At 32.1% G+C, this 13025-nt stretch overlaps 2 protein-coding genes across 4 annotated transcripts; both read right to left on the bottom strand.

The window, feature by feature from the left end:
* Positions 1–612: 612 nt before the first annotated feature.
* Positions 613–1720, bottom strand: LOC140828320 (protein IRX15-LIKE-like). The gene has a single exon (XM_073191309.1). The coding sequence runs from the start codon at positions 1672–1674 to the stop codon at positions 739–741; it is 936 nt and encodes a 311-aa protein (XP_073047410.1). The 5' UTR covers positions 1675–1720; the 3' UTR covers positions 613–738.
* A 2142-nt stretch (positions 1721–3862) lies between these two features.
* LOC140826925 (wax ester synthase/diacylglycerol acyltransferase 11-like) lies at positions 3863–7336 on the bottom strand. Of its 3 annotated transcripts, none has more exons than XM_073189475.1 (6): positions 6561–7336; positions 5525–5597; positions 5103–5170; positions 4801–5013; positions 4410–4547; positions 3863–4299 (listed from the first exon to the last, which is right to left on the bottom strand). In XM_073189475.1, the coding sequence occupies exons 1-6, from the start codon at positions 7287–7289 to the stop codon at positions 4282–4284; spliced, it is 1239 nt and encodes a 412-aa protein (XP_073045576.1). In that variant the 5' UTR covers positions 7290–7336; the 3' UTR covers positions 3863–4281. The 3 variants fall into 3 exon arrangements, with proteins under 3 accessions (XP_073045576.1, XP_073045575.1, XP_073045574.1); XM_073189474.1 differs by having other exon boundaries at positions 3863–4291; XM_073189473.1 differs by having other exon boundaries at positions 3863–4322; positions 6561–7335.
* Positions 7337–13025: the final 5689 nt, after the last annotated feature.

Genomic DNA, 13025 nt, shown 5'->3' with positions numbered 1-13025 from the left:
TTCATGCATGTTCTCTAGGACTTAATTAGAACATTTGGCCTATTGAGTTTGTTCATTTTGTGAAAGTGTAAGAATGATTGGCCAAGAGACGCTTTCTCGCGCAGGGGTTCAAATCATGAGCTCGATTTGTACTGGAAAATGCTTGACTTGTGAGCAACCGTACCAGTACGACCTTAGTATGTTGAATGTCGGACCAATCAAGACAAAATTACCTATCAAAGTTCGTCTTGGCTTTAATATTTGATCTGTGACTGTCCATAACGTTGATGAAAAATGATGTGGTCCTCTTGTATCTATTGAATCAATTATTAAATGGATAATAGGTAAATGTAAAGTCATGTCGATATAGAAGACATGGTTCGTGTATGCGTTGGGCACAAACCCTGAGATACTCCTCTTGTCCGTCCTTTCATTATAATATAGAAATCGTGGATCAATCTCATAAATAAAAATCTGTCGTAATATCTCACTTACTCACTCCACATATTACAAAGATAAAAACGTTCGGAGTTGGACATGGAAATGGATATTGTTAACTAAATTATTGTTAAAGAATTTTTATTCTTTTAATAATGTTAACTCGTCGGTAATTATATTAGTAGAACGAGTAAATATTTTTAAAAATATAATTCAATTACAAATCTTTAATTTACAAATTTTTGTTTTGACCTTTTAAAAAAAATTAGATGAAAAAAGGAAAGTAAAATTACAGGCGATGCTTCTTCTTCTTCCAGCCGATCAACGTGACGAAGTTGACTTGGGTGAAGACAAAGAATCGACATTGGAGCAGAAATTGAAACCAGTTGCCTCCATTCTCCCTACCACGAAATGAGCTAACAAATCCTTCTTCTCCGACAAATTCTCTGCACACAAGAATTCTTCACTGCAAACTCTCTCCGCTTCTCGATCAATTTCATGTACAAACACGTGTGTCGCGGCGGAGCTGCCCTTCTTGCTCCTAGCCAGAACTCCGGCGGTGAATATAGCCGCCATCCTCCCCGGCGCTTCCGAGAAATACCCTCGAGGCCCATCTATCAGAATCACGTCCCACGCGACGTCGTATATGTGGTTCGGCAGGTCGTTCAGTGCCAGTCTGCACTCCGAGAATAGGAGGTTCTGAACCGGGCGACACTCGCTCCTCGCCTGCAATTTGTAATGCTCCATTAAATCGCGTAATTCTCTGACCTTTGTTGTGAATTGCACGTCGTACACTTCGATCCCGGGGTGTTTTTCTTCGAGTTTCGACACATGGTACGAGCTTTCGTCGATGAACACCGTGCGGCCGTTTTGGTTGAGTGAGTTCCAGAGGAGGGTTTCGTGGGTGATACCGAAGACAAGGAAGTTACAAGGGGTGGTGCAGGTGCGAAGCACGGAGGCGACTGATTTGAGCTCGGTTGAGGATAAGCGGCCGGAGACGGTGACATTATCGGAGGCGTACTGTAGTAGCGTATCGAAGATGGACCTGGGTAGTTGACCCTTGGATTCAGCGGCGGCATTGCCTGTCGTTCTGTCGGCTACTACGGCGTCCTTGGTTGTAATGATGATGAAAGCAAAAAATAAGAATAAAAGAATAAAAATCACGAGCCAAGTACGGTGGGACGGCGGCGTCTGCCAACCTCCGCCGGATTTGGCGACGGAAGGGGGTAGAAGGATGAATTTGGCGGTGGATTTCATGGAAAGGAGAGATGGTTTCGTAATTTTCACAAAAACGAGGCGCGAGTTATATATTTAGAAAGCAAAATTTTTATATTTCCATTATTATTTTTTAATTTATAATATATATTTTTTTAAAAAAAAAAAACTCCCTAATTTATTGAGAAGTTGTTACCATTAAAAGTGTTCATTGGTTGGTTCGATTTTCGATTTTTTATTTCGATTTTTTGGGTTTTTCAAATATATAATCCGATATTCGAACCATTTTTCTTCAGTTCGGTTCTGTTTTTTACCCAAATTGTTCGATTATTTCGATTTTGATATAATTATATAAATTAATAAGATAAATAATCTTATCTTTTTACATGATTTCTCAATAAAACATTTGAATATAAAGTTTAAATAAATTACTTAAATAATAATAAATATTATTCAAAATAATTCGTCATTCATTAATATCATCCAAAAAATATATAATAAAAATGAAATTATTAATTTAATGAAATTTCGGTTTTTTCGGTCGGCTCGGTTTTGACATATATAATCCGAAATTGAACCAAATAAATTCCAGTTTTAACATTTATATCTGAATTAGAAATTCAGTTTTCGGTTCGATTTAATGATCAGTTTTCCGATTTGGATTTTCGATTTTATCCGAAGTTTGAACACCCCTAGCTACGATAGTTGTGCTCCATGCACTAAATAATTAACAAGTGTAAATATTTTACAGATCTTACTGAACGTCAATTTTTTTAAAAGTAGAACAATGAAACAATCGCTTTACAATTAAATACTTCGAATTCTTTTCTCAAAAAATAAAATAATAAATCTTCAAATTCTCTGGAGTGGATGGAACCTTGACTTTTAGCTGAATAAAGTTGGCATTTTAGATAAAGTATCGTTTTTTGTATATAAATAAATAATATTTAATTTTTAAAATATTTATGAAATACATAATTTAAAAAGAGTAGGTCTCATGTCTCACGGATATCAATCTGTGAGACGGGTCAACCCTACCCATATTCACCACAAAAAGTAGTACTCTTAGCATAAAAAGCAATACTATTTCATGGATTACCCAAATAAAGATCTGTCTCACAAAATTTGACATGTGAGACCGTCTCACACAAGTTTTTGTCATTAAAAAAAAAAGCATATCGTGGAAGGAATGCGTTTGATGCCCACCGACAGTCAAATTATAAAATATATAGACAGCATATCTTTGTTAGTATGTTCGTTCGATCCTTTAAAGTAAAAGTGGCAATTGCAGGTTGGTGGGATTAATTATTGGAGAGCATTATGACAAGTTTGTGGCTTGATTTGCGTCATAACAAACAAGTTATTTATTTATATTTTTTAATGTAGAAAATTTCGTATAGTTGTCTTTTTGAATGGATTAATTTTATTTGGATATGAGAAATTATTTTAAATTTAATTATAATTTCTCGATGTATTTGAAATTAATTATAGTTTTTAATTGAGGGTGTATTTCAAATTTACCTAAACTAAATTCATGAATCGAACAAGCTTCAAAACAAATTTCAAAACATGTGATCCATACAAATCACTGTCAAATAATTTTAAAACTCGAGGAGATATCGTTAACTTCTTTTCTTTAATTTATTGATAATTAATGACAATTTATAAAATGAGACGGTACTCGTAAGTTATTGCAAGTAAAGATATGATGTTCAAATTATGCGACAACCCGAAAATATGAAATTACTAATTTAGTTGTGATACAAGAATTGTATTATGATCATGGTAAAAGTTGAATGAAGAATTGTTCGGCCTTTTTCACTACAGGTACTGCATGCTGCAGCCGACGTCTCTCCTTCATGACGCCGCCGCCGTGGCCCCTCCATTCCGTCGCCTCCGTACCCTGTGCCGCTAGCATGTTACTCATTTATAATCATTCATCATTACGGTAATTAATTTCGTGTTGTGTCAGGTGTTATAAGTTGCATTGCACGATGGTATCTCGAGAAAGAGACGTAGGATCCCCATAAATTAGAAGGTGGTGAATTGAGAGGTGAGTTACGTTCTAATTTAGGAGCAGACACATTGAGTCCATGCATGTTACTTGGGTGTCTGTTTTATGCGAATTGAGATTTCAATTGACATAACAGAGTAAATATCATGCACGTGCCCTTGCTTTACTCAATTCGATTCCTGATATAGAACAGATAACACATGGTCAACATTAATGTTAAAACTCTTCGAAATATGTAATTACATTATTCAATTTGTTTATGGCAAATAATATCGAGTCAAACAAAATCCCTTGCTAATCCTGGGAAAGTTCTCGCTGATGTGAATGAATATTAAGTGGGATCCATGTGTACATAGAGTATATTTTACCCGATATGGCATAGTATTTAATTACTGTCATTATTTACTTCATACCTGTGAACAAAATAACATTGCCGTGGATCGTGGTGGAGCGAGACCGGACCGATGTTTTCTGTAGACCTGATACGTGATATAAATATTCAAGTTCCGAATAAATTCGAAACAGTCCTTCACGTTTTGACAGCAGCTTCTTTCATTTCCACCAAGGCATCTTCCAAACATTTGGCTAGAACTTTAGGGTCCGGTATCACATCTTTGGCCACCAAGATTTGCATGTCAGCGGTGCCTGCATAACTAACCATGTGCATGGTTACAGCCTGTGTAAACACACGAAAATCGAGTTGAAAACCATTCTCTCGCCATACAATTTGAAAGCAGTACAGGAATAAGAAAAGTTTGCGTACGTGAGACAGGCTGCTGGAAGAAACCCTTATGTATTTAACAGGGTTGCTGGCAAGGGAAATCTTCTCTCTCGGCCCAACTAAGTTCGACATTGTAAAGGTTGTGTTACAAACGATCCGATAATTAAGGATACTCGCCAGCTAAACCCACGAAGAAACACATTTAATTAGTATACTTTCTGAGAAAGACAATGATTGTAAATAATACAGAAATATATGGAAATTACGAAAATTGTGAGTAAAACCAGGTCCAGCAGTGGAGACAAAACTTTACGAAAGTGGAACAAGACTAGAATCCTTTTCGTTTAAAGATTATGTAAATCAAGGTAGATCGGATGAAGCCAAGTTGTATAATTCTAGATTTGTTCTACGCAAGAAAATCAAACATTTAAACCTTTGCTCCAAAAAGCGACGTGAGGATGTTCCCGATTTTGTACGAGCAAGAAGCTTCGAGGGATAGCTTTTTCTTGTCAATCATTGCTTTGGCTCTCTCCACAAACTGGAGCGGATTCGAACAATCTCCATGATAGTGAACTGGTAACAGAAGCATCCCGAATTTGTTTCCCCATCGAGTCCTAGATTTACCATCCATCAACTTCGAGAAATCCTGATGAATAATGGGTCAAGTTGATCAAGAGAAATTCATATTTTGCATGCTCGATGGAGAGGGAGTGAAAAACAAGTCATGTAGAGCACCTGCAATCCGGAATGGGGTCTTAAATTAACCATGGCAACTCCTGTGATTTGATGTCCCTCTTTTAGAGCTAGTTAACCCGGAGCCAAGAATTCGTGTTAGGGACGAAACTCAAAACCTAAAAAAAAATTAAAATGTAGAGGGGAAGAACTATATATCCGTTTTATATTAGTTTATACGCACAAAATTAGATGTAATTATTAGAAAAATCGAAATGGGGGGGGGGGGGGGGGGGGACCCCACATAGCCATTTGTCTGCCACTGCAGCCGGACTCGATACTTTGCGACTCCATGTATGTTAGAAGTCGAACTTTACGTTTCCAATGTGTCGGTGAGTACTCTGGGCTGGTCAATTACAATATATATTTGCTGTTTTATATGACAGAAAAAGACGAAAAAAAAAAAGTGAAGTGTGGATCTATACCTTTTGGTGATCTGATGTCCAAATATTTTGAAAACCCACAAGTTATTATCCCGAAAAGAACATCATTAATCGTCTGCATATAAGTAGGTTTCATCATATGTTACATTCAAGAAATAATTGCGGCTCAAATCTGCAAAATGGTTCCGGCAGAATATAGTCCCGGCTCAAGTGGGAGATTAAAGTCCTAAAAGATCGTTTATAAATGTTGATTTCAATTCCCATCCGAAGTTAATTTCAACCAACCCTAAACAGTATGAAATGATCATCATTGTCTGGAAAAATCTTTTTATGCGGGGTCAATCATGGACTGCACGATGAAAATTAATCCCGTGTATTCATCATGTTAGCTGAAATCTTCTCACGTATTTATACTATCCACATTAATATTAAGTAATTCGGAAAAACAATCTAGTTTTAGTAATTTTGACTAACCCTTTTTGAACCACCAAAATAAACATAGCGGGAACACGAACCAACTAAGGACAGCAAATCTCCGGTTCTCCGACAAAAAATAAAAAAGTAAGTTTGTGTGAGATGGTCTAACGAATTTTTATTTGTGGGACGGTCTAACTCTATCGATATTCACAATAAAAACTAATATTCTTAACATGAAAAGTAATATTTTCATGAATGACTCAAAAAAATATTGGTCTTATAAAATAAGACGCAATTTTTTGTCAAAGTAAAATCTCTCCACTTATTTATAGTCAATGCATATTTAATTTACGACAAAAACTTGTATGAGACGGTCTCACGAGTCATTTTTGTGAGACGGATCTCTTATTTAGATCATCCATGAAAAAATATTATTTTTTATGCTAAGAGCGTTACTTTTTATTGTGAATATGAGTAGAGTTGATCCATCTCATAGATTATGACCTATGAGACGGTCTCATATGAGACCCACGCTTAATGTACTAACTGTGAAAAATCATTTAATTAACCAAGATAGCCCACATATCAAATTTAATTATTTTTTTAATTATTATTACTTCTAAAAATATAATTGTCCAATAAAGGTCAATGATAAAAATACCGCGTCGGGAACAGCTCGTTTGACGGTCTTCATGTCTTCCAGACTAAACGACGACGTCGCCAACTTCCGCGGCCAGAGCTCCACCCCAGCGCCGCCGCTCAAGACCGTTCTCTTGTCCCTTAGCCACAGCGTCCTTATGCTTAACTCCAACACATATATTAAAGTATACCAGACTACCTTGAGCAAAGTCAGAAGCCCCAACTGCTTTCTCGGCGAGGATGATGCCCCGACTCCGCCGATCGCCGGGATCTTCTCAGGGTCGTCGATGCGCCGGCAACTGGACAATAGCATCGACATGAGCGAAATCCCATCCCCGAGCGCGTGGTGCAAACGGAACACCGCGGTCCTGTGTGCCACGAGGAGGTGGATTTCCCAGAGGGGTTTATCCATGGACAGTGGGGACGAGAAGGAGAGATCAGCCATGTAATCGTTGACGGCGTCATCTTCGGAGTCATCGGAGAGCGGTTGGTGGCGGATGATTAGGTGGTGGTCGATGTTCACCTCCGTCCGCCGCCAGTGCTCGCGTCCGCCGGAATCCCTCACCATGAGGCTGCAGAATCGCGGGTGCTTGAGCATTACAGAGTTTCGTACCACATTTTTAAATGCTTCGATATCCAATGGATCAACGGAGGCGATGGCACAGTTAATGACTTGATCCATTAGCGGCTGAAGGAAGAGGCGTCCGGCTGGGGTTAGTGGTTGATCTCTCTCCAGTTCTGAATCCTCCATTTTTGATTGAGAAAGATGAACTGCTTAACTTTGGTGCGGAATAATATATCCTTTTACAATATTTTTTATAAATAAATAAATCATATTACTGTTATTTTTTCATAAAATTATTTAGAATAACTTTTGAATAAGGTTATTTTTTATTATTTTAATATTTAATTAAAATGTGTATTATTATTATTATTATATTTTTTTTTTTACAAAGTGTATTAATATTAGTCAGAGCTAACAGTTGTGGTATGGTAAAAATGTTTTTTTTTTTAACAAAAAAATAAAATAGTACTTTGGCTTTAAAAATGTTTTTTCATGAGAAAACACGACCTTTGATGTTCTATTTTTATAGACTAATTTCTAAATCATTATTTTGAAATTAGAGCTTTGACCGAGAAATTTTAATTTCAAAGTCATATCATTGATCCCGTCTGCTTGTTTAATAATATTTTGAACGTATAATCCAATCAATTATTCAACCTTTAGCCCGAGCTGACGAAATTCTAGTTGGTGAAATATATAAAATTTTAAATAATTGTCAAGAGTTCAATTTTCATTGTCAATATATTATCAGGTGAGCATACATATTTGTCTAATATGATTTATCCGATTAACGTATTTGCAGACTAGTCGATATTTACTCACTGTGCACGATAAGATAGCAATTACCGATTCTATCTTCATAAAAAAATCAATTGTTTGGTTTGTATGGTATTATATAATATTGGGATTATGTATGCAAATATATATATGAAAGGATATATGAGTCTAACAATTAGAAGAACACGTCTTAAACGTTTGATTAAATGGGGATGCATAATAATTTAAGGCAAAAACTTGTATGAGACGGTCTCACGGGTTATATTTGTGAGACGGATCTCTTATGTGGGTCATCTATGAAAAAGTATTACTTTTTATACTAAAAGTATTACTTTTTATTGTGAATATGGGTAGGGTTGACCCGTCTCACGGATTAAGATCCGTGAGACGGTCTCACATGAGACATACTCATAATTTAATGCCTCGTATTTACAACACACATTTATTAATTATTATATTATTATTATTGTTAAGTCATTTCGATCCCTCACATCCATGATCCAACTAACATAACCTGATTGCTAAGTCATTGCAAATTTTAGAATGAGAAAAAATAACGAATGATATATCGAGATTATTGTACCAAAAATTATCGAATTTACCGAATTTTCGGTACTCGGTATACTGAAGATTTCGGTATAGTACGGTAACAATACTTAATTTTTTGGTACGATAATGGCATGTAATTTGAAAATTTCGTTATATAACGGAAAACCGAAAAAATATATAAAAAATTTAAAATATATAATATTTTAAAACAATAAATTTATAAAATTTAAAAAATGTAAGGTTTTTTGGGTATAAAATGGTATACACATATACCGTACCAAAAATTTTCGATATACCGAAAATTTCGATACGGTATCGGTATGAATTTTCTTATACCGTTATTTTCGATATGATACGATAGACCACCCCTTAAAAATATATCAATAATGTAAATGTCTCGCAAAATTGATTATGACAAAAATTTGTGTGAGATGATCTCACGAGTCGTATTGTGTGAGACGAATCTCTTATTTAGGTCATTCATGAAAATTATTACTTTTTATGCTATGAGTATTATTTTTTGGCAAAAACTTGTGTGAGACGGTCTCACGGGTCGAATTTGTGATACAGATCTCTTATTTGCGTTATCCATGAAAAAGCATAATTTTTTATGCTAAGAGTATTACTTTTTATTGTGAATATGGGTAGAGTTGACCCGTTTCACATATTAGTATCCGTAAGACGGTCTCACAAGAGACTTACTCTTATTTTTTATTATGAATATCGATAGGATTGACCCGTCTCACAGATAAAGATTCATGAGATCGTTTCATAATATACCTACCTATTCATTGATTGATAAAACTGTTGCATGCACAACTTTTTTAATAATACAAACTTTTCAACCACCTATCCAACCGACCACCATATTATTAAAAATAAAAAGGCGCATAAGAATCAGACAACGAGATAAGCAATGGAATTAATATAGTATTATTACTTGTCAAAATATTCGGCTACTATATTAATATCTGAGAGTGAGAGCCAAACATATAAGGCATAATTTAGTACATGGGATAAAGGAGAGATTGATAAATAATCTTTTTTATCTTATATTTGGTACATTTTTAAAAAGCCCATGATATTAACATGGGCCCTTGATAAATAATTTTTTTTTAGAGGGATAAAATGTCTCTTCTATTAGATGTGATAATTTTAATTTAATGATAAAATATACTACAAATTACTTAATTACTCTCAATTTATAAATGATTTTTATAAATCTATGCTAGAAGGTAAAAATTAAAAAATCAAATAAATATTTTTATTTATTTTTATATATTATATAATATATAATATATAAATGACTCCGAGATAATTATATTAATAATTTTTATAAATCTCAATAAAACTACTAGTATTACTTGATTAACCTTAAAATTTGATATTTGACTTGACTCACAAAATCAAGGGCTCAATTATCGTATTATATAATATATAAAATTAGGTAAAAATAAATAAATCATGCAAGCACTATCGACGCATGAATAGATAAAAAATATGAACTCAATCAACAACTTTGAAATTATAAAATTTATTATGATGAGGTTAATTTTGTCATTACAATCTAATAGATAAATTTAATCACTCTTATTAAAATCATACCAAAGATTAAATATAATATCTTACATTTTATTTATCATTAACTTATCCTTATATTATTTATCACATGTTTATCTTATCATGTGTATCAAACTATGCCTAAATGAAATATAATCTTCAAGATTACTCAACTTTTATTCATAACCTATTTATTGTAACACTACTTAATTTTCATTTCATAATTTGTTAATAACAAGCTTCAACTTATATTTTGTCTAATTACTTATCAAGATTACTTCCTTTTATTTAAAAGCCTATTGTACATTCTTTTTCACATTATATAACTACTAGAAAAATATTTATATTTTGAGATTTAATTAGAATTTTGTCAATAATAATATTAATAATAATAATAATGATGATGATGTCGTTTTTTTGATCATTAAAATACATCTTAAATTCTGATATGAAATAAATTTGTTTTAATTTTGATAGTTGATTGAAACATTATTTTAGTTTGTTTAACTTGATATATTGATCACTGAGTATTTTAAGCATATTTGTTAGTTTATTTTTATTTTTAATTTAATAATTTAAATATGTCAAATATATCAAAGTTTTAAAATAATTACTTATATTGTACATATTTAAATATTAAACAATAATATAGCTCAAATCATTAGATGAAATCAAAATTAAGGCATTGTTTTACTTACGAGTCATATGATTAATGATGTATAATATAAGATAATATTGAGTTAGATTAATCTTTCTGCGTCAAATATTGGATAAACAAAAAATAAATAATCAGTTAATGTTTTATCGTCACACCAAACGACAAAAAAAAAATGAACCAAAAGAAGATAGATTCCGACGGCGTGCCGTGGTCCGATGAGTTTTATGTTTCTCCGATATGGGGAATGAAAGTGACTCGCTTGATTCGTTTAAATATGAGGTAGTTGGAGATCTTGGAGAGTTTTAGTCAAACAGAGATAACTCTCTTTCTAAATATAGGCTTTTCACTTTTGTTACAGATTTTGACCCCACTGTTTTTCGCAATAAAATAAATTTATGAATCAATATTATTATATTATTATATAATAATCTGACACTTAGAATATATTATTTTTTGTTTTCAAATTGTCCTTGTACCAAAAAATTTTCTCAATATTGTTATTGCAACTGATTTTCAAATTACCCTTTCAAATTGCACTACAATTTTTCATTAATTTATGTCAATTATTATTAATTAAACATAAAAGTAATTATTTATTAATATTAAAAAAACTTATATAAATTATGATTATAATTTCACACATATAACGTGTGTGCATAATTTACTAGTATATATAATCTAATACCGTATATTTCGTTAGAAAATTAATTTTGTTTGACTTTTTAATGTCCACCAAATGTAGGAACGCGAAAGTATTTTTTTTTTTTAATATTTTAATACCATTAACTGTAATTTGCATGATAAAGGAAAGATCCTTGTAATTTAATTTGTTTTGTCGTGTCAAATATTTGGGTAAGTTTTTGCTACAGCGAGAGATAGATTTCTCGATTTTTGTTTTGTATAAGATGATCGATCAATCATCTCATTTGAAAACAAAAAAATATAGAATTCATCCATATTTTTTTATTTTACAGTAAGACAATCGACAGATCATCTTATACAAACACAACGAAAATTCTACTCTCATCACGAGATAGACTCACCTCAAATATCTATTTTTATTAATCAGGGGAGAATGTTTTGGAGTACTCTTTGACGTGGGTGGTAAAACATTTTTTACTCTATCTAAAATACCCCATCATTTTTAAGTTTCCTCTTCTACTTTAAAGAAGTAAAGATTAAAAGTTATTTCTAAAATTATTTTAAATAATCCAATATTTATAATTTTATTTTATTTATTTCTAATAATATATATATATGTATGTATGTATATAGATATATATTATTAACAATAATTTTTAAATTAATTTTGATTGTAAAAAAAATTCATTTTGTATCCATTAATTTACACACAATGTTAGTGTCAAAATATTAGTATTTTTTATGTAGTGCTATGATACCTTTTTTAAAATACGCTATTTGATTAACTAAATATATTGTTTAAAACAATTATTTTTAAATATTTTAAGTTTTTATTAAAAAATATTTTATCAACGTTTGTTTGCTAGTAAACCCAAAAAAAATGAACTTTTTCCAATAATAGCTTCTGAGAAAAATAATCTAAAGAATAAAAGTGGACTAATTTTTTTCAATAATAATAAGAGCATTGTTATTTGCACTTCATGTAGTGAATATATTTTAGAGTAGGTATTTTTTGAGACGAACTTACAGACCTTTATTTGTTAGAGGATTCAATTATGTTCATATTTATAATAAAAAATAATAATTTTCATGGGTGATCCAAATAGAAGATATGTCACATAAAATTGTCTCACGACACCGTCTCACAAGAGTTTTTGTATAAATTTTATATATCAAGTGGACTCTAAATAACACAAAGTGGAGCAAGAATATTATTAGTCTAAATATATATTTCACTTATTTAAATGTGGATGGATTTCTTTATTTTCTCAACTATATTATTTTTCTCCCTCAAACTATATATTGAATGGGCATTCAATCTCCCTGCATAAATAATTACTTGCAGGAGGCAACATAGATAGATTTGGAAGAAAATCTTCTGATAAAAAACATAAAGAATCTAAAATATCTTAAATTGAGATTATTTGGGCCATATGTATCACATTGGTTGTCCAAGTCCTATAAAATGACGTTGTTTTGACATATGTAGTCGATAAGTGGGGAGAATTGTCATGTCGTATCATGCCGTGTCGTGTTTACTTTTTAAAGAAGAAACTAATTAATATATAATATAATTTTACAAAAGCGGCATCATATATTTGAACTTGAGAAAACGATCGAGATTGCCAATTTTAATCTGATATTTTGTTTCGGTAGATGTTTGACGATTAAATCATAAGACAATAAAAATCATAAAGACAATAAATTTATTTTAAAAAATAAAGATTATCGGAAAA

Source organism: Primulina eburnea, chromosome 3 (assembly GCF_022965805.1).
Source record: "Primulina eburnea isolate SZY01 chromosome 3, ASM2296580v1, whole genome shotgun sequence".
NCBI classification, from domain to species: Eukaryota; Viridiplantae; Streptophyta; class Magnoliopsida; order Lamiales; family Gesneriaceae; genus Primulina; species Primulina eburnea.
The sequence above is the reverse complement of the archived record's forward strand: the minus strand, read 5'-3'. Positions and strand labels throughout refer to the sequence as shown.

Excerpts from the sequence above, each read along its gene's own strand:
- LOC140828320 (XM_073191309.1), bottom strand. The coding sequence starts at position 1,674 with ATGAAATCCACCGCCAAATTCATCCTTCTACCCCCTTCCGTCGCCAAA.
- LOC140826925 (XM_073189473.1), bottom strand. The coding sequence starts at position 7,289 with ATGGAGGATTCAGAACTGGAGAGAGATCAACCACTAACCCCAGCCGGA. Across the intron at positions 5,598-6,560 it reads AACGAGCTGTTCCCGACGCG|ACGATTAATGATGTTCTTTT; the intron begins GTATTTTTATCA and ends ACTTATATGCAG. Across the intron at positions 4,548-4,800 it reads CGTCGCTTTTTGGAGCAAAG|CTGGCGAGTATCCTTAATTA; the intron begins GTTTAAATGTTT and ends TCGTGGGTTTAG.